The sequence below is a fragment of the Scatophagus argus genome, chromosome 22 (assembly GCF_020382885.2).
Source record: "Scatophagus argus isolate fScaArg1 chromosome 22, fScaArg1.pri, whole genome shotgun sequence".
In the NCBI taxonomy this organism is placed as follows: Eukaryota; Metazoa; Chordata; class Actinopteri; family Scatophagidae; genus Scatophagus; species Scatophagus argus.
This window is the reverse complement of record NC_058514.1, coordinates 7329687-7356822: the sequence shown is the minus strand read 5'-3', so window position 1 is coordinate 7356822 and position 27136 is coordinate 7329687. Positions and strand designations below refer to the sequence as shown.

The 27136-nt window shown below is 41.9% G+C and overlaps 1 protein-coding gene across 3 annotated transcripts in view; it reads right to left on the bottom strand.

Moving 5' to 3' along the window:
- plxna4 (plexin A4) overlaps positions 1-27136 on the bottom strand; it is a 219770-nt gene that overhangs the window by 19401 nt on the left and 173233 nt on the right. For all 3 annotated transcript variants that reach the window (XM_046379466.1, XM_046379467.1, XM_046379465.1), the window contains exons 10-25: positions 26567-26767; positions 25682-25778; positions 23353-23543; positions 19733-19884; positions 18082-18205; positions 16531-16667; positions 15758-15925; positions 15494-15587; positions 13494-13733; positions 13064-13210; positions 11978-12212; positions 11336-11478; positions 8671-8939; positions 3451-3517; positions 2408-2554; positions 1145-1304 (exon numbers count right to left, since the gene is read on the bottom strand). In XM_046379466.1, the coding sequence (XP_046235422.1) occupies positions 1145-1304; positions 2408-2554; positions 3451-3517; positions 8671-8939; positions 11336-11478; positions 11978-12212; positions 13064-13210; positions 13494-13733; positions 15494-15587; positions 15758-15925; positions 16531-16667; positions 18082-18205; positions 19733-19884; positions 23353-23543; positions 25682-25778; positions 26567-26767 (2572 nt within the window). The remainder of the gene's footprint in view (positions 1-1144; positions 1305-2407; positions 2555-3450; positions 3518-8670; positions 8940-11335; positions 11479-11977; positions 12213-13063; positions 13211-13493; positions 13734-15493; positions 15588-15757; positions 15926-16530; positions 16668-18081; positions 18206-19732; positions 19885-23352; positions 23544-25681; positions 25779-26566; positions 26768-27136) is intronic.

The following is a 27136-nucleotide window of genomic DNA, read 5'->3' as shown; positions in this document are numbered from 1 at the left end:
CGGAATAAAAGAAACAAAACAAAACAAAATGGTATGAAAAGATGTGTTAAAATACTTTTGGACAGGAGAGATATTTCTTCTAATCAGTGAAGCATGTCAGAGACATACTGTAAACGTAGGCCTCAAAACAATATTGAATTACACGTTCTCTTGTGCACATTTACTCATTTTCCCTCTCATTCTCAGAATCACAGAGATACAGGGCGAGTGGCCATCTAATGCTCACAATTTCCAATTCCATTTTGTAATAAAACAATAATAGTACAACACATCCCGCCCAAAGGGGGCCATAAAATAATTTTATACAGGAATGTTGTCAGAGGGCTAAATCAATCTCTTCACTTAGCTATCACACAGGCACAATCCCTCTGGTATGCACTCAGCCCTTCTTAGATCAGGGGTCGGTTATAAATATGTTATTACAAACACACATCGGGGGCTTAGAAAATCCATCTGGCAATATTAAATCATAAAAAGCATGGCACATGGTCCACATACAGCCAGTAGGTATCGACAAACACACAATCATGGATAATATTGTTAGGCTCACTAACATGCATGTCTGTGTACATGTATTGTACTCACACACACACACAGAGAAAGCAGAGGTGTATTATTACAGCCTCTATCAAAGGGCTCTTATATTAGACCCAAGTTAGATACACCTGAGAAATGCATTTAAACGACTCAGGGAAAAGGAAGAGAAAAAAGGAGGCTAGGAAAATGATTTTGTGGGGAAGAGATCACTGAGTGTCTTGATTGATTAGCTGATCAGTCATTTGACTCAGACACTAGTCGTCAAGAGAGTCGATCGATGCCAAGTTTAGGAAGAGAACAGACCAATCTCAGACATCTGACTGAGATGCTTCTTCGCTATTTTTAAAAAGGCTTGTGCTTCTTAAAAAGAGGGGCTGGGAGGAGTGAGGAAGCCTTTGTAAAAATCAATGGGTGTCTATGTTCAGCCTGTTTGTATCCAGGCACACGGATTGGAAACATGTCATGGAGAGAAAAGTTTTAACAGGCTGCCAGGCAACTACAGGGATAAGTAGGAGTAAGACCTCTCACCAACTACAAAACAAATTTAGAATTACATAAATTTACTGCGTCAAAGATTATTTATGTATGACAAGACAGAGATTTGTACCCAGGTCCATGTCGGAGGCTTTCAGGCGGTGGGAGTGTGGGACGTTCTTATAGATGGCGTCTAGGATCTTCTCCTTGACCTGGCTGATGGTGTCGCAGTTCAGCACCTTCACCTGGATCTCTGGGCTTTTCTCATTCTCCGGATGGATGCAGTTCACAACCTGTAGCAGAACACACAAGTTGCCTCTCTGAGTGGGAGTTTTCTCAGAATCCATAGGCAAAGATTATTGTTTTAGCAACTAAACCAGTGAACCTGCATAGTGCTTTCCAAGTTGATTTTGTGCAGTAGATAAATTGTGCACATGTAATGCATGCAGAGGTTTGTGTGTTTTGTCTTAATAATGCTAATGTGGACCTCAATGGAACTTCAATAATTTTGTGCTTGCCAAAGGGTTTTGCAGGGAAAAAACAAAAAAAACAGTGATTCACGAGGGAAAGTGCTCTTTCCCTTGGAGCCTGAAGAGAGAGACTACCTGAACTGATGAGCACCCCCCCCCCAAAAAAACAGCTAATTACATTATTAGGATATTCACCAGTTCTTTCAGAATTGCCTCCAGGTGTTGGATGGAAATTGCCTGAATTACAAGATTAACAGAAATACATATTATAAATGGGAGAGTAAATGTGTTATCTTCCATGCATGTGGCATCCCAAATGTGTATGTCTCGAGTGGACATAAAGTTCAAGCTTTCCTTTAAATATTTCCACCTTTAACTGTAGCTTCTACAAATCTATGCTGTGGGAAAGGGGGTGGTGAGAGAAGCATTGGTGATTGTGTTTCCTTTCCCTCTCACAGTTCCATGGAGACAGTATGAAAATTTGTACTCCCACAATACAGAGTCCAAACAGATGTGACACTCGAAAAGAGAGATGGACTGAACAGCGTCTGCGTCTGAGTCTCCCCTGTCGAAACAAACACATCGCCATGGAGAGAGGAAGACAACAGAAAGACTCTGGGAATAAACGAGAAGTTTCACAGCCTCAGCATCTCTGCTTGTGTGCACTCATGCACATGCATCATCTCTTTTCCTTCCTTCTCATCCCAAAGCCCTGACCTTTTCCTTGACAGCTCCACTCTCTACAGGAAGTGAGGTCGCCACTCCTGTGCCCTCTGCATGTCAAGCGTGACAACGACATCTTTATGTACTGTTGCTCATCTCAGGAGCAATAACCCATAACCACCCCTTTTCTCTCCTCTTGTCCCCGAAAGCATATTAAGTGTCCCCCTTTAAACCTTGGACCTCTAGGCAGGTGAACCCCTTACCAGTGTCTTGTAGTCAATCTGTTGTCTGATGAGCTTGTCCTCGCTGAGCGAGTAGCGTGCCTCTCCTGTGATGGAGTCAATGGGGCCCTTCTCCATCTGCTGCTTGATGGCACAGAAGAGGGAGAAGAGAGGTTCGCCTGCACACTCCTGTGTGGAGATTTGAAGAGGGAGAAACAGTGAAAAATGTTTGGAGGGAGGAAGAAAACTTTGAATCCATTTCTGCACTCCATGCACTGTCAGCAAAGTTTAATCATGTTTAAGAAAAAATCAAAAATGTTGAAGTAGCTTTTTGTAATGGATTCCAGACTTCCTCGCCTCCAGAGTTGCTGAGCAAGACCTATAAACATCATGTCCCAAACACCATCGTTCCCGTAAATTAAACAAAATTGTATCACCTTTCAATATATACCCTTTGCTGAAATGAGGCTTGAGTTTGGGAAAGATCTGATGGATAAAAATTTTAAAATGCCATAAAAGACAGACTCCCAAAGCGACCCCCATCTTTCCTCCTGAAAACACTGCTGTTTATCAAAAAGAAGCGATTGGCTATTAATCACAGTTTTTTTTCCTCCTCCCAGCTGCAGTACAGGGATAAATGGAGAGATTGAGAAGAAAAACAGGACATTTTTTTTGTTACTTCAGGGGTGGAGAGCCTTTAGGAGTACGAGAACTAATTCTCTAATGAATCTTGGAGGCAGTTATGGCTGTTTTTTAATCAAGACAGACACAGGAGAGACGTAGTATAGTACAAAATGAGCGCCCGTATAGACATCTGTGTGTTCTTGAAGATGTTTTACAGCCTCAAAAACACATGGAAAAATAACGGCTGTCTATTACAATTACTTTCCATTACTTTGCACTCAATTCAAAAAGCTGAGAGTAAAAAATCACAACTATTATCTAAGACATTATTGAAGTCAAGAGTGAGGTGACAGTGATTTTGAGCAACTTGGTTGGAGCAAGATCTAACTTACTTTTGTTAACTCTTTTCCCCAATGACTTAAAATGTTCAGCAAAGTTGAAAACAAATATGTAAGAGTTACCTTCAGAAACTTGTAGAGGAGGAATGTAAACCAGTTGGTCAGCATTTTCTCTGCAACAGACTCAGTCCTGCAAACAGACACAAAGCACATAAAGAACATATGATCCCCCCGATCTTATTACCGTCATAAATATTCAACACTATCATCAAATATTCTGCTAAAAATGATGACCACTGCTAATGAATAGGCTTTCGTTATACAAATATAATTGCAAAGACATGAATTGAGAGAGCCTTTGCACATGCTATACCACGGCCTTCCAGACAATCTTTCGGATGGCTTTTATGCTCAGGCACGCCAAGGGCAGCTCGTCTACGGCGGCGGGGATTTTAATATGAGGCAAAGCAATTAAAAGCCTTTATTTGATCCCAGTGGATTGATGTCGTTAGGGGCTGGAGCGGCTCTGTAATAACACTGGCCTCATTATCAAGCGCTCCCTTGCCTATTCACTGGACTAACACTCGATCCGTGCACAATAGAAAGTGAATGAATACATCTCCCTCTCTTTCTCCGCCTGGCATCCATGCTCCACTGGTGTGGCAAAACGGTGTGCGTCTGCGTGTCTGTGTGTATGTGTTGACCTGGGCCAACAGTGTGATTGATCCCGAGTGAATGGCTAATGTGCATACATAATAACAGTGAGGGTTAGGAGAAACCAGGATCAGATATCCTTTGATAGCAACCTTCTTGACCAGCAGTAGGGGTGTGTGGGTAATCTGTCAGAACACCTCTAACACGCACCCACACAGCCCTCCCCTCTGCTTTCAATGAGCAACCACCATAGGCATCAATATTTCAGGATTAGTGTCCATTGTGTATGTATGTGTGTGTGTGTGTGTGTGGGTTTTGCCCCATGTTTCAGCTGCCACCTGCAGCCCTCCCACTTTTCACCATTCATACAGCCTCTTTAAGGAGCTCCACATTGAGGCATGGGGGGAGGGGGCATGATGTCTGCTGTGCCAGTAGGTTGCCCTGGCACCCCTCGCCAACACTGGCACAACACCTGGGGGGGATTTTCCTGCCTCTCGCTGTGCCCACAGTTTCATTTAGCCGCCCCTCCCGCCCTTCCTACGTCCACAGATCCAAGGGTCAGCTAGGTCACTTTTCATCTTTTCTTTCATGTGTGCTTGCTGTCTTGCTACCTCCCTCTGGCTGTGCCCACTTTGGATCCCATAATAATACACACTTCCAAATCCTCTCCATTTCCACAAATGTAGCCCATCTATCAAAGGGATGAAAGGAGCATGGAGAAAGGAGGAGGTGCACAAGGAAGGAAGGAGGGAAGGAGCACTGAAAAGGGAAAATGAAGAGAAGAACAAAAAGAAATAGCTTGGCCGAGTCTTGTGATCCTTTTCTTCTTTTTAAGCACCCTTTTCCTTACTCACCTCCAACAGATATCATGTTTTTTGTGTGTCTGTGTAAGTGGACAAGTGTGTGGTTGTTTTAAGGCTAGCATGCAAAAAGCACAAATTAATCCCACTGCGTATGTATTCAGAAATTACCATGTGTGCTGACTAGTGTTTATAGTGTGTGTGTGTCTGTGCATGCTTCTGGCAGCAGGTGCCAGGCCTGCAGTAATAAGAAGTCTTGGCACGAACACACCAGTTTGCTTATGCTCATTCTCAATCACAGCGCAGTCTAGGGGGAACAGGGATAAAAATGGCACGGTGCTTAAGGATCTAACGTTAGCATTTGGTATTACAACTTTCAAACAATCTTCTCCAAAAGTCTCCAGTGCTGTTAGTCAGAACACTGCACAGCCTATGTTTGGCTTAATGCAATGAAATGTGCTGTAGTGTGCTGGCATGGCCAGGTTTGATCCTTGGCAGCCAGTCAGAGGGGCAGCGGGCACTGAGAATGATCTACAGCAGAGGGGACCTGGCAGTGCTTAGTTCCCGATGATTACAGAGGTAGGGTTGATAGGAATCTGTGCTTCATCACATGTTTAACATTTTGTTAGCTGTCAGTAACATATATTTACGTATCTGTACAAAACTCACACTAAACACTTCCTGGAGAACGGTTACCTCCCGGAGAACTGTAGATCTATGATGGTAGATGTGAGCATGAAATCTAAGATTAAATAAATGTAACTTCTGCCCATCTAATCAAAACAAACAGCCTCTCTCCTTTACTGATAGCTCTTTAGTTTACAATTTAGAATGATCTCTTCTGATCTCTGCATTGATTACTTGCGGAAATTTTGCAAATTAATTTTAAAATGTCAAAAAATAGAGAGAAACATTCATCCCAACATCTATATTCAAATGTTTGTTTTGTCTAACTAACAATTTCTCAGACAGTATTTAGCTTTGTCTGATAAATCACCAAGTCAGGCAATCATCAAAATGATTACAATTCTTGGGTAAAGCTTTCTGAGGACTGATTATTTATTTGACTGGTCGTTTTGACACTATATACTGTATTAAGTGAGTAAAGACGTTGTGTTTCATGGCACCTTTAAGGTCTAAAAAATGAAAAGTTTACATTCCCATTCAAAGCAGCTGCTGTGTAAACCAAATATGTAACTGTATGAGTCATATGTTAAAACAGTGCAGGTTGACGTCACAAATCATTTCCATTTCCCACTCTGGCTCTCGGAGAGGAAGACTGGTCATCATGTGTGTCAAACAGTCTCACAGTGACGACTAGCTGCTGATACCGCCTACTGACATTTATTCTGTGTATTTCACACAAACACACACACACACAAATGTTCTTTAAACAGGGATTATCCTTACAGTTAAACAAGAGGACCTTCAACCCTGTGTGATACTTGTGTATCCACTTTGGAGCCAAAATAAAGTTGTGATCAATGCTAAAACACACTGTGCTTTCATTTACTGACCAATATAAAAATAACTACTTTGATGCATAAACTGTTTGAATTGCCTGATGGGAAGAGGGACAGTGTTGGGGGAGAGATGGAGCAATGGAGGAAGTTAAAGGAGGAGAATGCAGCAAGCAATGCGACAGATGGTTGTGGAAGGCTCTCGTTAGTTAGCTTGCCTGGTGGTTGTGCTTCAGCACAGGTTGAGATGGGACAGATGGAAGGATGTGTGTTTGTGTGGTGGAGAAAGAGGAAAACGACACACACACACACACACACTCTCACAGATTTCTTGGAAGAGGAGGCAGTGGGTAGCCGTGCTCAGATGCCGTGCCAGAGACACCCTGCTCACGCACTTTAAGCATTGATTTAGCAATCAAGAAAACAGGGGAGTGGGGAAGAGGAGGGGAGGAAGAGCTGGGAATATAGATTGAGAGAGCGAGTATAGGAGAGGAAGAGAGAGATACAGATAATGACTGTGTGACACAAGCATCAGAACTGAAGACAAACAGAGGAGAGAGTGGTAGAGAGTGAGCAGACAGAGGATGGCAGTGTGCTAGCATACACTCAAAACATGGGGTAAGAAAGGAAAAACAGACAGAACAAATTAAAGAGAGAAAAGAGGAGAGGGAGGAGTGCTATCTTTCCTAGACAATATTAAGCTTCATCTTCACAGCCTTATGCCTGTGAGGCTATTTTCAGCTGCTATCCAAGGACATGCCAGTCAGCCCACACTATGGGATGGCGTGGTTTGCTCACACTGCCTCATCACATCTGAAATGCATGCTGGGATGCTGAAGGACTAATAAGCGCGTCCAAGGAGGAAGAGGAATGAGATGAGGACAGTCTGATGAGTGACCATCGCAATCGTGTGACAAATGGGCAATCAAATCGGGCGTGCATTTGTTGTAAACATGTGCTCTCCTTCCAGTGCTGGCTGATGAGATGGTATTTACCCCAGGTTTCCCAGAAGGTTTGCACATTCCACGAGGAATGAGGAAACCAAGTGTGATAGAAGCCAGCTTGTTGTAGTTGGATTGTGCTTGAAGGACAGTTGTTGGTTAGTCTTTGCAGCACTTCTCTATTTACTTGAGTATTTCATCCAAAAGTCACAATCACATCCACTTCTGACGTGACATAAGTCAATTACAACTCGCTATAGCACATATGACGTGTGGTGACGTGAGCTATCAAAGATTTGATCTCACTTCTTGTCACTTCTAGTCAGCTTTCCTCACTGGATGACACAGCTTTAAGTATTTCCATTGTCACTGACTTCCTCACCCCATCTCTGCTGTACATGCCATCGCTAATGTTGTATCTACTGCCAGGATGAGCAGTTAACTTCATTGTTAAGTGGCTGCGCCATGAGCTCTGGCTGCAATTAGTCATGCCTCCTTCCCAGAAAGCATTAATCTCTCTCTGCATCATCAAGTAGAGTCAAAACAGGCGTTCATGAGATGAATATGCACACTATCTCATGGATAATACGACAAACAGCATTATTTCCATCCTGTCCACATTAAATACACGCATGCCGTATTTGTGCGTGTCTTTACTGGAAGAGATGAGCTTTTAGCCGGAGGGAGAATGAGAATTAGAAGAATAATTGAAATTAGACGGACAAATTAATTTGTGACAGGCCTGTCAAATCATCTGGGGGTGTTTGACTGACGACCCTCAGGCAAAACAACATTTAATGTTGTGTGTGTACATATACATTCAGACATGCACACATCACACACACGCGCAACAGCTGTGAGGAAGGCGGTTTACTCGAGTAACCATAATCACCACATTTACCAAACACCGCGGGCAGGAAGCATAATCACATATAGTGCCGTGTTCAAGTGCATGCCATTAAAGCTTTGACTACAAACCCAAGCGAGGATCGTGAGCGAGAGTGCAAGCTTTCACAGTCTCACTTTCCCCCCTTTTTTCCAGAAATGAGTATTTTTTTCCCCCTTCTCGAGCTATTTGAAATTGAATTCTCACCTAATTAATCATAATTATTTTGCTAATGATGTGCATGGCAATGTACTGTGGTGTCTCTGAGAAGAAGCCGGCAATTCAAGGTCACGGAAGTTAATCCAAACATGTGATAGATACAAAACACTTTGAGGCATTTCTTGCTCTTGGTATTAAAGGGCAGACATTAAGCAGTACAAACCTTATCTTTATCCCTGACAAAGCATGATACAACATGACGTTAAGAGAAGTTAAATGTAAGTGGCAGTTGTTCTGTGTTTAAAGACTTAGCACAGGGCCTTTTTACCAGAGGGGCAAAGGAGAAGAGAAATGGGGTTGAAAGTAAAGTGACTTATGTAACTTTGGACACTTGTTACACAGTGAAAGGACAAACTCTGCACTTCTTTGTGCCTGCTTCTCACCTGCGGAGCAGAAGCTTGGGGTGATTCTTGCTCTCAAGGTTGCGGTCTATGAGGTCGGACAGCAGGTGCTTCAGGACATCAGTGGCGTACTCCAACTTGCTCTGCAGCACTGTCATGATAAGTGAGGCCACGTTGCCACGGTCTCTCATGGAGAAACCACGCTGAGCCTCCAGAGTGCGAATAAAACACAGCAGGTAAACCTTGTTGTTAATGAGCTGGCCAAAGAGCTTCAGCCCTTTCTCCACTTGCTCTTGACGGTAGCCTGGCACCTGTGAGGAAACAGGAGAAATGTTCACTTGACTAAGACACATTAAAAATAACAAGGAGGGGAAAAAAAGTACAGATTCAATGTGGCACATTCAAAGCGAGGACACATGGTCCTAATTAGCCAGGCGTTCATTTGAATGAACTGTTAGCTCTCTGCCTCAGACCAGGTTTGTGTTAACAAATGCTTGAAAATACATAAAAGTAAAAAATAAATAAATGAATGTGTAGTTAGTATCATTGCAAGTTAATACATGCACCTTCATAAATAAGACAGAAAGAAGAGAAAAATACAATGCGAGGAAGAAAAAGGAATCTAGGGAGATAAGGAGTTTAACATCTTGTTGCTTTTGCTACTTTTAGTCTGAAGGTTGAGAATAAAGGCAGGAAAACACTCCACCTCTTGGGGGAATGTTTATTACTTTGATGGTGCTGTGTTCCACACTAATGCGAGTAGAAAGGGAGTGCAGTGATGTGAATTCCCCTCGTCTGAGACCAGACTGTCCCTGCACCATTTATAATCGTCACTTACGGCACATGCTTCTTTTCTTTTTTTTTCCATAAATAACACCTATTGAGATTAAGTTTTTTGTTTTTTTGTTTTTTACTGTCAAGAGCACTTGTGAAAAGACAGCATCTCTTTGTACCCAATGCAGCTGTCAACCAGCATATGTTCAGTCTTTTTACCTTTCCTGGAGGAACCCCTTGTAATCTGCTGGGAGCTGTTGTTAAGTTGCAAGTCTAATGTCATACTGTCTGACAAGGTGTGTGCAGTGTTCAAGTGTGCACACGTGTTAGCGTCTGTCTTTTTTTTTGTGCATGTGCAATAAATATGAGCATGTGAATAAAGCCATGCATGAAAATCTGCATGGAAAACTAAACAATTTGTACATCTTTAGACAGACTGATTATTTATGAGCTGCAGATTCATCAAATATAATGTACAGTACGGTAACATAAACATGTTCACATGTCTCTTAGGACAGTGCATAAAAACAGCAAAATGTTAAGGCCTACACAAAATGTCCATGGAGATACTGAAGTATTTGAGCTTGACAGGTGGAACAGTAAAATGACAATGACTGCTGAAACAGAATTGTTTCAGCAAAGAGCAAGAGGGAAGTGAGAAATGTATTGGTAGGAAAAATAAAATAGAGACAAGGGGGAAGCAAAAATGGGATTCAGCTGTAAAGTGAAATTGTTGGGATAATAGGGGAAAGGAAGGGATTTTGACTGCTAAGAATAAACCTTAACATTTACAAGGAACAAATAAAATGTCAAGAGGCAGGCTTTACTGCGCTGACACATGCCAGACTATATTTTGATATCTCTCTACGTGTAATTGTCATTTTAACTCAAAGCCTGGTATGTTTTGAAATATTCTAATAATAATACTACTAAGAAAACTTACCATTGTTTCAGTAAATCTACACAGACTCTCCGGCACCTGTGGTATTTCTAACTATCTACAGCCCACAGTCAAAAACTTCACTTTAATTCTCCGACACATCAATAACAATTAAGCAGTCATCAACCGCCTAAGAGAAGCCTGCTGCTTTTTTCATTAGGCTCCTATTTCGCATCATACTCCTCAAACAGTTCGACATTTATACCAATTAAAACATAATTAATATTGCTTATTACTGGGAAATTCTAATCAGGGATGAGAGTGGCCAACCCTGAGGGCAGTGAAATGGGGGTCCATCATTCTCTTAATGGAACAAGACGACCTGCTCAATTATGGCTGTCTATCACTGTCACCACTGGGGATAAATGACTTGATTTTTTTTTTTCTTTTGCTTTCCTGCCTCTGATTGACTTTTAATTTGTTTTCGAGGTGCAGAGAGAGAACGGCGCAGCGTCTCATATCATTTGAGTTATTAATGAGAGCACGCTCCTGATTTGAGGGCTGCCTTGTTTGTTTTTGAAAAAGTGCCGTCGTCGGCCGTCAAAAGGCTTTTGTTTACCAGACATGCAACACAAACAACATAGGCGTCAATTTCACCTACTCTGACCCACCACATTGTTAATTTGTTTGCTCATTTTGTTCTCTTTTCAAATAAGGCTAATTGCATTGTGATTGTTATTTGATACAGACTGGAATACAGCTACACACAATTGTCTTACCTTGCACTAATCATCTGGTGGTAGCACATTAAATTGACTTAAATTAGTATCAACTCCCTCTGTTTCACAAATTTCTGCTGAGCAACACATCTGTACTTTTCCTGTGTCAACAATAAAAATCTCAGCAATCTGACACCTGCAGCATAGCATTTTAACAAGGCCTGTTTCATCCAACCACAAGATGTTCCCTTATTAAATCCTACTTAAAACACGCACACTTAAACACATATGGTATGTAGCACAATTCAAATATCAGTGAAACATTCTATCATACCTCCAGATCTCGGAGTACAGGATGTTCTTCGATGCCTGGGAAGAGGACCCTCATGGTGTAGGTCCTGTAGTCTAAGAAGGGGATTCCTGCTCCATCCAGATCACTTGTCAGCTCATGGATATCTGTCTGAAGCTCTGCAAAAGCTGATGGATGAACCAAATACATAAAACTAGTTGTTTTTCTATGATAACACAATTAGATCTAAAATAGTTTACAGTCAGGTAATCAATTTTGTAGATATATAAAAATAAAATAGTATAGCAAGTGACTGGCAGCGCTGGGGGCTGGTAATACTGAATACTATAAATACTGTTTTTCACAGACTCCATTTTGAGCTCACTGATGTACAAGTTCATTCTGCAAATGCCACATTTATTTTCTGCCATACTTGATAAGCACACATTCTCACAGCAAATGGATTCCACAGTCAACTCTTAGCATTCTTAACAGAGCTGTAAATAGAAAAGACTTTTCACAAGATTAAGATAGTGAAGGGTGACATTTCGTGCTGAATGAGTGTGCTTGTCTAAACAGAATAAAAAAATAATTCAGACGTTTAGAGCATTTCCGTGGCAGCAAAGAGGATCTAATGAGGAGGAAACACTCAAAATCAACATAACCTACTACACATCATCCTCTTACCCTCTTTGCACTCCAGAGCCACACGTGACTCGAGGTTGTCCATCTGCATCTGCAGCCTCTTCAAGGTCAGGTCACTCTCACGAGACTTGCGCTTGTAGGCAATGAGCACCACCACAATGACGAGGATGAGCAGGGCACCGGCTGCAGCAATGCCAATGATTGCCGTGCTACTGAGAGGGCTGTCGGAAGTGATGTGGACCACACCTGGGGAAAACTCGATGCCACCCACTCGGGCCTTGTGATAAAGAAAGAGGCAAGAGGCAGATTATAATTGTTGCATGTACATAAATACACAATTTTCTTCCACGAACGGTTTTCATATGTTACTATCCTGTGTGTATACTTAAAAACAAGAGGCAAGCAGTTCAGTACATCAGAGCTGTAATCACAGAAGAGCATCACTTAAATATCTCTCAGCAATAGCACTTGGAAAATGCAAACCAAAAATAGGAGAAATCAACAGAAGTACGGTGGGAAAGGAAGTATGGTGTTCTTCAGGCCAAAACATATCCCAAATATTCATGAAAGATGACATAATATTAACTTTCAGAACCACATTTAGGCCCGTAAAGCATTTTTGTGTCTCCAAAAGCAAGATCAAAACTCAGACAGACAGACATATTGATTTGAGATTTAAATGTGTACACACTTCTGTTTATTTAGATATCCGCTAACTGTTTTACAGTAATGTGTCCATCTCTTTCAGTGATGCTGGGTTCAGGTGGTAACATCAGGAAACGCTTTGTTCAGAGTGGTCCCTCTTAAACCACAAATGGAATCTTTATTGAGTTTTCCTGGGGCCTAATACTTCTTACTGAAGGCTTATTTGTTTGTCTTTTGTCTGCTTGTGGGCAGTAACAGGAACCACACAGCTGATTGAATTAGAGCTGTAGTCTGTCTCAAAGTAGACAAGAAGATGGATAGTAGGCAACAATAGGAATGTCCATCTGTCTGTCAAACTGTCAGTCGACCTGTAGGTCTGTCTGCGTTCTCCACCATAGCCTGCCTATCTGTCCTGAGTGAGAGTGAATGTGTGTGTGTGTGTGTGTGTCTCCTGTGTTTGTGAGCATGTGCTGTGTCACTCACCAGGACCTTGTGTCGACCTGTCAGGTTGGGTGACTCACAGAGCAGCTGGGTTTCTGACACTGTTAACATGCAGGGCTTCTCGCCAATCAGAACTGTGTAGTTCAACTTTCCATTACCACTATTGGTTGGTGGAAGGAAGTTCCTCCCCTGCAGAAGAGTATATTATGAGTATTGTTAAAGTGAGGCATGAGAGTGTTAAAAAGAAAACAAAACAACGTATTTACAGCCATACTGATCACTTCATAAAATGACCAAATGTGGGAGGTGGGCCTCCCAAGGCGGCTTTAAACAGTTTTAGGGAAGGTCCAGAGAATGGAAGTGGAAAAAATATTTCAAATATAATATCACATTAGTTATCACAGATTACATAGAGTATCCCAAATGTGTGTGATTTGGTTCAAGAGAGTGTGGATAATATCTGTCCTCCTACCTTCAGTATAATAGGTGATCCAGGTTTAAGCTCCAGTACCCCAGACACACTGAGCGGTTCAAACTCAGGATTGGGGTAGTAGATAAAGTTGGTGTTATTGAGTGCCATCAGAGCCTGCACATCGTCCAGTTTAAAACCAAACTCATCGGGTCTTTCAGGCACCTCTTGTTGCCTGGCGAGACTGATGGGCAGCTCTGGGGCCTGGCACAGCATGGTTGTCGGGCTGAGCACCTGGCACAACTGGCAGAAGACAGAGAGAGAGTTGGGAGAAGACATATTTATGAATGCATGTGTTTTGTGCAAATGAAACTAAGCGACTGAATTTTTAATGGCTGCATCTCAGCGTATCAGATATGCAAATTATTAAGTTTCCTAAGCTCTGACAAACTGCCACTTTAGCATGCATTAACTTTATTATAAGCTAAGACATCCGATCAACAATCATGTGAATCTTTTATGGCAGAGGTTTACATTTCACTAAGCCCACTGGGAATTCAATTCAAACTGAAAGCTCTTCTATTTCAAAAAGTGCAAAGAAGAACCTGTTGCAGTATTTTCCTCAAAGAAAGCCACCGAATGAGGTGCAGCTGGAGTGTGTGTGTGCAGACTCGTCAAAATCCTCTGATGTGTGAAGATTCGGGGGTGATAACCAGGTCTTACCCGTCCTTCATTAACCCTCCAGAAAGACATCCTCTGTGATCTTCTCTCCTCTCTTTGACACATCCTTATTCTGTCACTCATCTTTTTCTACACACCTTTACTGCTCAATTACAGTCTCTCTTAAACCTTTATCAATGTCTCACTCTTATTTTGTGGGTATTTTTTTTTTTTGGCCCTTGCCCTGGTCTTTTATTTGACATGTTACGCGATTTAAATTCGTCCTCTTTATTCCTTCTTCATTCACATCTCTGAGGCAGTTTCATAAACAAGAACAGGTCACCTGATCTGTCATTGTCATTGCCACACGCCCTTCAATATGCCTCTAACTTCTCCATTCCTCTCTGTCTGTCAGGGCATTGACAAATCAACCACTGGCACAGGTCTCATTTACAGACATTTCCGTCTCTTTCACAGACATTTCACATTTCCACGGTAACCTCTGCCATGCAGCCACTCAAACTTTTGTCTGTCACACTAATTGGCTCCTTGAACATCAAACTTGACAAATCCTGCAAGGTCTTTGGGACATCACTGACATATACCTGCACTGATGGAGAAAGGTAACTGGAAAAAAATGTAGCCTGAAAAATGCTTTAGAAGTTTGTTTTTGTTTTCCTTGTCATTTAGTGCAAAAGTGAAATGTGTCTCTAAACTACCTGTCTGCATATTTAATTTATGTTGGTTCAAAGTATAGGTTGCCTGCATAGTAGCTTGAGACACAAAGCCCCTGTACAGGCATATGTTAGCACAGATGTTAAATGTGGTGCGAGGTCATGCTCAAATGGACCATGAAGATAACATTACCACCTTTTGTTATTCCCTCTTCTTTCAATCAGATCGCAGAGACCCTTGTATGGCTTTATCTATCCTCCCCTGGGTAAAAAGGTGAATTGAGGGTAGAAGAATTTGATAAGGGCCAATCACTGTGGTTTTACTTCACTGTCAAAACTTCCCTTTTGTCACAAAGGTGTGGAGAGGAATGACGTCATTCTCTATTAATTCAGTTGCAACCTGTTGATTTTTACAATGCCCTCTCACTGTTCTCAGTTTTTTCCTTGACCCATTTACCTAAAAGTGGCACTGAGGCATTTAGTCATGCTCTGGAAAAAAGAAAATTACTTTGACATTCACTATGGCAAACTTCCTTTGGGATGTAGAAACACCGGGGGTGGTGAAAATATTTCATTGACTTTGTGTGTGCCTGTATGCAGTACATGTTAATTTGGTGTGTCGGTTTACTGTAGTATAATACACAAAAAACATCACAGTGCATTTTTTCCAAGACGAAACAAGGCAGCTTCCCTCAATCACAAACACTCTTTGTGTTGGCAGCCACTTACATTGAGGGTCTCATGGTTGTTATATTTGGCTCTGATGAGCGGGGTCTGAATGATGTCCAGGTTAGTTCCTGTCACTGTCACTGGAGTATGTCCACTGTAAGACAGAGAAGATTGACAACCAGGTTAACAGGATTATTCAGACTGTGATAAAATGTATGTATGTATGTAATGCATCATTTGCCTCAGCTGTGTCTTTATTGTATGTTTCTGACAAGTGCCTGCTTTGTTGGGATACCCCCCCCCGCGGTTGTCCATGTACCATACCTGTAGATGCTCCACTCAGGCTCTATCTTGCTGATGGTGGGATCTTCCACATACTCAAACCGCAGGTCTTTCTGGAGATGAGCCTTGTCTATGCTCACAGACACAGACACGTTCCCATAGCCGTGTAGGGAGGCGTGTGTTCTGCAGGTGAGCCACTGGCCGCCCCTCCTAAAGCGATAATAGATCGATGGTAAAACTAGTTAGAAAAAAATGACAGTACATCTTCCTAATAAAGATGACTATCTAACAATATATCGCACCGTGTAGACAGTCAGGAGCCATATCTTGAATTGTTTATCACTCTCGATTGCATATTGCTAAATGATTCAAAAACCAATATTAATTTAAAATTTAGACAGTCGAATGGTTGCTTAAGTGGACATGGATAGATAGTTTATTGACTGAACTTGGAATTGTGCATTGATCAGTGTTAAGTGGTAGATTACAATAATACTATGTCTTTACCCACTAATTCATACTAGAAGAAAATGCTACTTCTAATTCACTGAATTGAATTTACCAAACAAAAATTTCCACGTTCAAATAAAGTTTCTTAATTAAAAAAATTATATATACATTATTCCTTGCTCAGCACCATTTTTCATCCAGTGATGTTCAGTCATTGTCTATGTTCATGTGGGGAAAAACAATCTAGAAATGACTGAGGCCTGTCAGATGGTTTTACTCCCTGCAGTTTGACTAACACTGGCTTTGACTGAGCTTTTAATTGACTGTGTCTTTCAGGATCAGCTTCAGCCTGTTGTCCCACTGACCTCAGATAAGTGCATGGCTGGTCCTTAAACATGACGGACACATTGCTCCCAGCATCAAGGTGGCTGCCAGTGATGTTGACAATGGTTCCCCCAGAGACCGGTCCTCGGCTGGGCTTCAGGTTGATGATCCTTGGGATCTGGAGAAAGGGCAGAGGTGGGGAGGTCATAAGTTAATCGAAGGGGGAAATCGAGGTTAATTAAAGCAGGAAAAGAAACGATGCGTAACTGTGAAATTCTCACACTCTAAAAAGATGATAATACTATGAAGATACCATAAAACTTGTACAATGTAAATAAGCTAATCAGTAAAGGTATTCCAAAAAAGTCTGCATTGGTATATTATTTGAATTTATGCAAATAAAAACAGACACGCTGTGGAAAAAAGTTTGAGATTATATAGCTACACTATAATGGTCTTTACTGTAACAAGTGCTGCATGTTTCACTGAACAAAATACAACATGTTGTCTATTTTTTTTTTTTTTACTCTTTGTTAAAATAAAAAGTCTTTTTAAAATGCACAAAAACAAACAAAAACGAGACCACATGAGTAGACCACTAGATTGTTTACAAAAATCAACTGAATGAGTATTCTTAGCTTAAAAGGCCTTTGAGTGTGAATATATATCTGCACTCATCCCACTGACACACACATATACACACACACACACAGACACACTATTGTGGTGGAAAGTGACACAGCAGCAGCTGATGTCGTTCACTGGAAGCTGGACATAAAATAAATCCTCCTCCAGTTCATTTGGCCGTCTTCTAATCTGATCTCCAGCCTGCTGTGTGGTGTGACATCTAGACCTAACATCATATAATCCTGTGCAGGGACCCCATTGAGAAATAAACCTCGGCCAGCACCCATTAATGGATGGCAGTAAAACTGATATCACTGCATAAAATGAGGACATAATGGCAACAACTGCAAATTTATTTCCAAGTGTGCGTTGGGATGCGTTTGTAAGTGTGTGTGACTGATGCTGATTAATTGTGTGTAGAGTGAATGTTGAAAGAACAATGCAAGTATGTTGTGTACCTGTTTTTAATGCGTTCAGGTACCAAAAATGTTTGAAGAACCATCAGCGTTTCCTTCTCATTCTGCGCTCATTAGTGACTGCCAGATATGTCTCTCAGCTCATATACACGAGAGGAACGCTGAGAGGGGGGCTCGTTGTGAGAGGCATGTTGGATCACAGTCAAATGTACAGGGAACCCAACATGTACATACAGCATTAACACAGAAGGTGAGAACACAGACCGACAACTAGCAAGGTGCTAACATGCAGAGGGTGACATATGCGGCATGGGTGCCCTCCTGCTCATACAGGCAAAATACTGTATGTTATGAATCTTTCTAATCATTAAACAGTCAGAGGGAGCCATATTAAAGTGACCAAAGAAAACACTGATTTATTGTGCTATACATTACAAAAAGGTAAATCTGACGACGCTGCAAAATTGTTTATTTTCACTCTAGTGAATATAATTAAGTGGAAATGTTTCCATGATGGTATAAAATCAAATGCTGAAAGTGCAGACTCACCACAAAATAGTAGTACTTGGAGGACTTTGCCATGAATTCTGGTCTGCACTCTCCAACTCCGACACAGACCTGCACGTTCCCAGTATACTGGCTCTTCTCTGCTTTACCCATCTCACACACAATCCTGGAAACACATTGGAATAATTGTTGCATGTGTAAGGAAAAACATATGGAATTTGCAGGAATAACATTAAGACTTTATCATTTATTCACTTGTCCTCCTCTTACTACTCCATTTTACTATCTTGTGCCTATTTGTCTGTTGCTGAGGAGTTCAAGGGCTTTGCTCATCTTGTCCTTAAAGTAATCGCTGCATCTTACTTAAAAGGAGTACGTAAAGGAGACGTAAAAGGAGATGACATTCTATCTGTGCAGCAGTTGAAGCCTTCTTCCTGTATTAAGGGTCATCTGTCTCCTTTTGTAATTACAATATAGTTACTATTTGATCAGTGTTTTTGTGAATTAATGTCATGAAATACTGAGTGCTAACAGACAATTTGATAAAATGCACACACACACACACACACACAATGCCAATACAGGAACCCTCTCCAAAACCGTGCTGCAGTTCCAGCAAATTCAGGGCACGTTGTATGATAAGAATAGACCCCATCCTGTGTTAAAACCTTAATAAAATAATGTATTATTTGGCACTGCTGTCACCTCCCACACATTGCCAACCCGTGGGATAAAAAGGAGAAAGTCTCTATCCTTTTACATATGACCTCGAATACAGCTTCTTCTTCTGCTGGGTCAGCAGTTGCTTAGAAAGTGCTGGCACACAACTTACTTTCTTAGCATAAGAAGCACTGGGTCTGTTGATAAGCCAACTTTAAACTAGTTAAAAATAATTCGATAGACGGCACCTGTAAGGAACCAAAGCTCTGGATTAAACTCAAATGTCAACTAAATGTAGCCTCCTGAACTTTCTAAAATGATTACATGCTTGTGTGTGTGTGTGCGTGCGCTACTATGTAATATGGAGGTCCAAGTTGTTCTTTGCTGTCCACAGCAGAACAGATACAAGTGTCTTGCACTCTACTGCTGCAACTCCAAAGAAACTCAAATTTCCTCTGATTTAGGGATGAGGTCAATTCAGCGTTAGTTTAAGAGTCATGTCAAAAACTCTTTCCCTGTAATTCAATCACTTTCCTCTCCATTGCTGCCTTGCACACACAGGCACACACGCACGCAAACACCCTAAGGTGAGGACTGACTCATGATCTGTCGGTCATACTGACTTGTTATGCCTCTGTCGGGTAGGTAATACAGGTAACATAGTGTTGTATCTGTGTGTGACTCAAGCTTTTTGTTCCCTGTAGGGCATGAAGTGTTCAGCTGTGGTCAAAGTGCTTTCAGTGGGATTGTGTCCAGCGAAGAGAGAGCAGAAACATTACGCTGAATTCATGATTGAACTTTGCTTCAGTTCCAAATTACAGTTTGAATTTTCTCTGTGGTTCCACTGCAGCAGGAAAAGGCTACATTCATAGGTATTTTTGGTTGACAAAATGGTGATTTACCGTACAGAAAATTTCAGCTGCCTCGATTGCAGTTTACTACCCTCCCGGAATGTACATTGCGGCAAGGAAATTTTAAATTGTGAGGACATGCGATTTATGACTTAGAGTTATCGATGTAAAGTGTGACTTACTGTTCAGCAGGGATGTAGCCCTCGCGTATAGGGGTGCAGTCCACTTCAGCCACCTTTACATTACCCTGGATCTCTCTGAACTCCAGTCCCAGGTTCTCACCACGGATGGTCACGAGCGTGCCACCCTCCCTGGGACCCCGGAGAGGCGTGATCTGTTGAAATTCAAAGCTAGACTGATGATTCAGGAGATGTGGTTTCGTTTTGTTAGCCTAAATAAGAAGAACGTGAGACAGTTCACCGCATAAAGCATTTTTCTGGTGGAATAAGAAGAGACTAAACAGAGGAAGATGAGAGGCAGATTAATTTAAAACCCAGTTCTGAGCGACACCACTCAATGTGTTTCACTCTCTTCATTTCAATAGCTACAATATATTTCTCATTCTCACTTTCCTCTTTTCCACAATGTATACAGAGCTCACTCTTTAACGACCATTATTTTAAATTATTTTAACTTTGTTTGCAGTTCAGTATGCCAAACATTTTGGAGATCCATGGCAGCATGAGAGGTTCATCGTGTGGCGGTTAAGTCAACGTCAATCATTGTCAGCTAGTGTGTGATAACGGACTCCTATACAAGCATATTTTTGCCAAAATGATAACTTCCCAAAGCTGAGAGGGAAAAAAAAATGTCAGTAGTCTAGACTAGAATGTTTATACTGCTTAGTATTCTTGTCAAACCAATGTATTCATGTGTTTGTAATTTCAGTCAGGTTTTCTTCCAGTAGATCCGCCTTTATCCTACATGTTGGACCTTTGAGTGTTTTCTGTTCACACATTATGTAACTCTCAGAAAAGTCACTTTGCTGAAGGGTGGGAGGACGGGGGAGATGGCTGCACAAAACAAACAAATGACAAAATAAAAGCTCCAGTGACTGCTTAGGGGTCACAACTCAGGGTGAGGGGATTGTCATTCCTCAACCCTGCATTCACTTAAAACCACAGTCATAAATTATATAAGATTAACTTAAAACTTGGCATTGGATGACATCTTTGCAGTAATCACAGTGTCCTTTGATTTATCAGTAACATCTCTCATTGTTGATGAGGCGGTTCCAACATCCATCAGCACTTTACTCACACAATTACTTTTTGGCCAGCAAGTGATTGTGTGTGTGTGTGTGTGTGTGTGTGTGTGTATGTGTGTGCACATCATCAGGCCAGCCCAGATGGATGGATGTTAGAGACGGACACAGAATAGTCTGTTCCTATCCGTCTCTGCCAAACAGAAGTCCTCCATGCTGCATGCTGCAGACAGCTGCCGAGCTTTAATGGCGCTGTGTCACCATCCCCCCTGAAAAATAGTGATCCCAAGGATTTTCACTGAGACGAAGACTCTCACTGCTTCTCTGCTCGGTTCATAGCTGGCAGCATGACCCCCCCCGTGGCGTCCACAGGTAGAGTGCTGAGTGAGTGTACATGGCTTATCTTATGGCTTGAAGCTCTAATGTGTTGCAGTATGATAATCCTTATGTTACTACCACATCAAACTATTTTAATTTGGCTATCTGATTGTATTTCTAAGAGGTGAACTAAAACAAATTGAACTATTTGGGCTTGAAGGGAACTGGCCAATCGAATGACAGAGGCAAGCTCAAGCCAGGTCATGCACAACACAAGTCATGTGGCTGCCATGTGGGAGATATCGTTATTGTACGGTTCAATGTCTCTGATTAATAAGGCTCCCCGCTGATATCTTAATGGAAAAAAGAGCCTTCTGGGAATGGGGGCTACAATACGTGCAATTAATAAGATAGCACACAACGCGTTGTGGCTCTCCATTTATTAGCAAATATGAAGCATGGAGAGGGAGAAAGACTTGAAAGAGAAACAGTGAAGGAGAAGGAAGAAGTCAAATAATGAAAGAGAGAAAGAGAGAAAGAGAGAGAGAGAGAGAGAGAGAGAGAGAGAGGGTGGGGAGTTGGGGCGCAAAGAGGCATTGATTAGATTTGTGACTTTGACAAGATAATTGACGGTTGGGTAGAGGCAAACACTTAATCACTTCTCTCTTTCTCTTTCTCTCTTTCTATGCAAGTCTCTCCCTCTCATACTGTTGATGGGAGATGTCATTATAATGAAGCGTATTAGAATGCATTAGGGCCCCGGTCGTCTTGGAAAAGTCCTCACTCCTCACCCACTGACAGTTTTTATGGGGGACGTGAGAAGGCTGCAATATGTCCCTGCTGCAGCCTCAGGGATGTAAGGAGAAATACAGGGCCCATCTCCAGGAATAAATCCACTGCTCGAGGTGAAGACAAACACTACAGTGGAGGAATGATTGAGTGCATCTTACTGATCCAGACTCTGTAACAAGTGCAACAAGGGACAAAATATAACATCACCTTCTGCAACAGTTGACTTAATTTCGCCTTGATAAAAAAAATCGCAATGGTTTGAGCTATCAATGTGCAAAAGATAAGGTAATTAAGCCCCTTCAGAGACACCTGGTCCTCAGTATCCAAAGAGCTGCCTCTTCCTCTGTCTGATGATTCCCTTTTACTTTGTTCAGAAAAACACTGGAGGAGATGCATGTCATGGGGCATTCAAGGTTACAAGAAACAATGAGGTTTACGGTGCTGCTTGCAGGGAATATCCACAGAAGTAAGCCACTTATATGTATGCTGGTCTATGTTGGATAACATATAGAATGGAGAGGGAAGAGATTATACTTCAATTCCTGCACCCCTCTTCTCCCCCTGCACTGAAACCCATCACTCCCCAGGACACCACAGGCTATTCCCCCTTCTGTCTTTCCATCCCTACTTTCCTTCATCCCTTCACCTCTAGTCAGTCACCATCTGCTCCTAGCTCTCCTCCTTGGGAAAAATGGATGCAGAGACGACCTTCCATCATATCGATCATGGGAGAAATGGGGAGGACCATAGGGGTCTTCTTTCACCCCTACAGCCTCATGTGACTCTATTCAGGCTTAGTCTACACATCCATCACCACCTCTCTCCATGTAAACCCAATCCATCCTCCTCTCCCTTCATCTGATCATGGTTCCATCCATCTTTCCTATGTATCATCTTTTCCTTCACTCCACTGGCCCTTATCCCTTCTACTGTTGCCTCGCGTAAATGTCTGGCACAGGTCAGGTCTATTTGCCTCACACGGTGTCTGCGGTTTGGAGGAGTACAGTGGGCTAAGTGGGGGTTGCACCAACATCTGTGCAGAGCTGATTGATAACTGACAAGAATGGGGATGATCTGTCTAGGTCTTACTGTCCAAGTGTTTGTATGTTCACAGTGAAAGTTAGAGCGGAGTACATTCTAAGAATATATTAAAAGGCCAATTCACATAACTGGTGTGATTCTGGTATATCATTATCATTCAAGCTTTTGATGAGAGATCTGTAACTGCACGGCAAAACATATTGTTCCTCTCGAATGCTTTTAGACCGAGGAGCTGGTGGTGTTTCAGGCTATGCCATTATGTTATGTTAATGATCAACTGCCAACACTGTCTCCAAGGTGATGAGTAAAAAATGTGTTCCCCTAAGTGCACTGTGATTATGTGTCTGTGTCTATGCGTGGACTCTGAAAGACATTTGCATCAATGTTGTCATTGCTTGGCACATGCACGTGATTTTGTGTAAAGTGTGCTCTGGATGTGTGTCCCACCTGTGTGATCCGTGGGTGGGTGCACTTGCTGTTGATGCCGTTGTGCTCCAGCCACTGGTTCTCAGGGTGGGGACAGTGTTGCTTGAGGGTGCAGCGATTCTCTCCTTTGCACCAAACGCACCCAAACAGCGGGTCTGCCTTCAGACACAAACCGCAGCTTCCACGCTGGGCGTCGCACTTGTACAGATGGACTGTGAAGGAGGGAGAAAATAAACAGACGGGGCTGTGTGATCGGTGTTTCTTTGCATGCTCATCTGAACTTTACCATCATTATCAAACTTAAGAGCCGAAGTTAGCATTGTGCATTTTCAAGTGTGGGTGTCCATTCAACGACTTTTTTTATTGCAAAAATGTACTGACAATGACTGATGTATCTGGCAAATGACTTTGAGGTCACTGACCATGCACACCACTACTCTTCATGCATGGATATCGACCATATGTGTGTGCCCTCATTTCACTATATACTCTCTTGTACTCTGTGCATTATGATTATGTGACTAAATCTGCATTAAATAATGAGTGACTTCTGCCAAGTGATTTCAATTTCCTGGAACCCATGCCTTTACAAACCCTCTTTCCAGCAGGGAACGAAATCAAGGGTGGAGGAGGGGAAGAAGGCAGCAAAAAAGGCAGAAGGAGTGAAGAACTCAAGTGTAATTATACAAATAACAAATGCCTGCAAATGCATTTTGTGCAAAAGGCTTTAAAATGATGGACAAACACACACAACAGACTACAGTGTGGCTTGTTTACCAGAATCTCTCAATATCTGTCACCTGCTGTTTGAATATGGGAACAAACCGAATGTTTTGAGAGTGACATTCAATGATATCTTTGTCTTGTTATCTCTCCATCTATCATCATCTCCACATACTGAGTTTCCTACTCTGCAGCCTCTCGCCTCTGCTCACCCAGCACAGATTTAACATGTCATCTCTATGGCAACAGGCCAGCCACTTTCTTTTTAATTGCCATTAGATGCATGTGTGATCTGTCCATCAAATGACACCCTGGGAGCCACTTCCTCCACAGGAAAACAAAGGTAGGAGGAGGGTAAAGGAAGATTCTCTAGTTCAAACACCTCTTTCTAACTTTTGTCGCATCTTTGATTTTACATTTATGCTCAAGGATACGTTTTGTACTTTTGTATTTGCCTCAGAAACACATGCACACAACTGCTAACGCGCACAAACACTGTACAAACTTTGCCTTGCAGCACAGTGTCACGTTGGCATATCAGCCACATTTTAACAATACATTTTTTATGCCTGACTCCACTGCCTTTGGTTAGAATGAGTTGTTTTCCTGTCAGAAAACTACAACCCCCAGCATACTGCTATTTTTCTGCCCCAGCATGGATCACTCACGGTGGTGGATCGCCAGTGGCCAAACTGAATCAAGCTCAGCAGCTGAATGGATAAAAATTCAGCACTGAGCTGTTACCAATATACTGTATATTGTAAGTAGATGGAGAGATGGGCAGAAAATACAAGTCAGTGATCTATGTCATACGCTATACCTATCCAGCCTGGTATAATGACTAGGCATTTAGCATTGCTTACATTTATAATTTCAGTTTAACATTTATTAGCATTACTTTGTTTAGTTTATCTATATGTTTTTCCATTACCGCTCTTCTGAAATTTATGGCAGTAAGGCACATTGAATTGCTGAGATGAGAAAAACAAAATGAAAGGAGAAGAGTGGCAGCAGTGATGGATTGATTGCCAAAAACCCACAGAGGTGTTGACAGAGTAAATAAGAAAAACAGCAGAAAAGAAAATAATATTTGAGAGGAGGCAAGAAAATAGAATTCAGAGTTGGGCAAAGACAGTCAGAAAGACAGACAGTGAAAAACAGGAGAGACGTATAAACAAATGGAGAGAGACAGGAGGGAGAGAGAGACCGGCAGGAGGAAAGCGTAAGAGAGGATGTGTTAAAGTTAACCACTCTACGCGGAAACATCAGGGGATGGATGCTGCACCTCAACACACCGCTCGCCTGTTGCCATGGATACCAGATCCAAGGGCAATAATGGAGAGGCAGTGGCTTTAGCGTGTGTTTGTGCCTATGTGTATGTGCAAAGTGAGAGTTTATAAGAGAGTATGTCGAGTGTGTGTGTGTGTGTGTGTGTGTGTATGTGGTGTCTGAGGATACTATGAGAGCTATGGAAAGAGATGATATGGATTCACATGTATGTGTGTGTTCATCTCGTGATACTGTAAAAAAAAAATCTCAAAAAAAAAAAGAGCTCATAAGGATTCACAAGTGTGTGTGTGTGTGTGTGCTCGAGTGTACACCTGATTGCGCCTGTGTGCATGCTCACCTTTGTTGTGGGCGGGGTTGTCGATGCTGAAATCTCCATTCCAGATGACGGTCAGCTCAACAGGAAGACTGCTCATCTCCATCCCATCATAGAAATACTATCGCCATGGCAACGAGAGAGAGACAGAGTGAGAGTGTGTGTGTGTATATGAGAGAAGCTGTTTAGCTATTTTAAAGTATATTATCGCTTAAGTGTAGTCAACAGGTGGCTGTAGACACACGAATACACAGATGAACTCACACACGCCGAATTCGCAAACATGCAGAGAGCTTTCAAAGACGAGATTATTTTTCATTTGGTTCTGTAACACTAGCAGCGCGCAGGGTTGTTGCTAGAATCATAATTTTCCACTAAATTACAGTTTCCCTCCTTCACAGCTCAATCAAAGTACAATATTTGGATTGTACTGTGATTATACACACAAATCTCACACCTCTACACACACAGACACTTACACACACTCAGAGTGATGAAGATAGACAGGAAGATGAGATGTTATTGTTTCAACAGACGATTAGCAACAAGACCAGCATAAAGCCCTTTCATGCTAGTCTTTCATAGCTGTTGACGTATTATTCAGTCAGAGAATGGAGCGTGATCGCAGGACTGACTGTGTAGGAGAGACAAAAGTCAGGCTCTTGTCTCTTCTACCCGCCGTCTGGCTGGAATAGGAAAACCCTCAAATGGAATCAGTGTGTGTGCGCATGTGGAGAGATTGAAAAAATATTATGGTCATTTTTATAAGAAAACTTTATAGAAATGAGGTGTTTTTATAGAGATTGTGTTGATGTGTGGGCGGGTGGTGGTCAATGATGATACACCACAGAGGCTGGCAAATAAAACACACACATACACACACACATGCATGGACACACTAATCCTCACCGATGTGTTTTGACACTGCACTGAGGAGCTGTTGAAGCGCAGCGCGGGAACTCTGTGTTCGTTTCCCTGGATGGTCAGCAGACACTCGTAACCTCTCTGTCCAGACTGAGGCTGGGGGAGGTTCTTCGCCCGTAAGGTGATTGGCTTCACCACGTTGACTGGCACAAGAATCCTATCTGCGGGCAACAACTGGGGGCATCCCTAGAGAGGAGAAGAAAAGACAGAGAAGAATTCATGTTGAACTGGGAGTTGAACTGAAACACCATGTTTATTGCATAATTGCAATTTGATTTATGTCACTAAAGGATAAATGTTAGCACAACAAACTAGCCCTTCATACACCATTCATTGATAACATTTTGACATCATAGAAAAATGAATTAATGTATCTGATCCAAATTCTGGATGACTTACAAATAACTCAATTACCAACATTGCGTTATTATATTGTTAGCAGTAATATAGTAAGGTGACAGTACAAGACTGTCTTTTATATTTTTGGCATTACACTGACACATAAATTATGTTGAAGAGGTGTTTTCAAATTTATTGGAAGTCAATGAGGGCGTT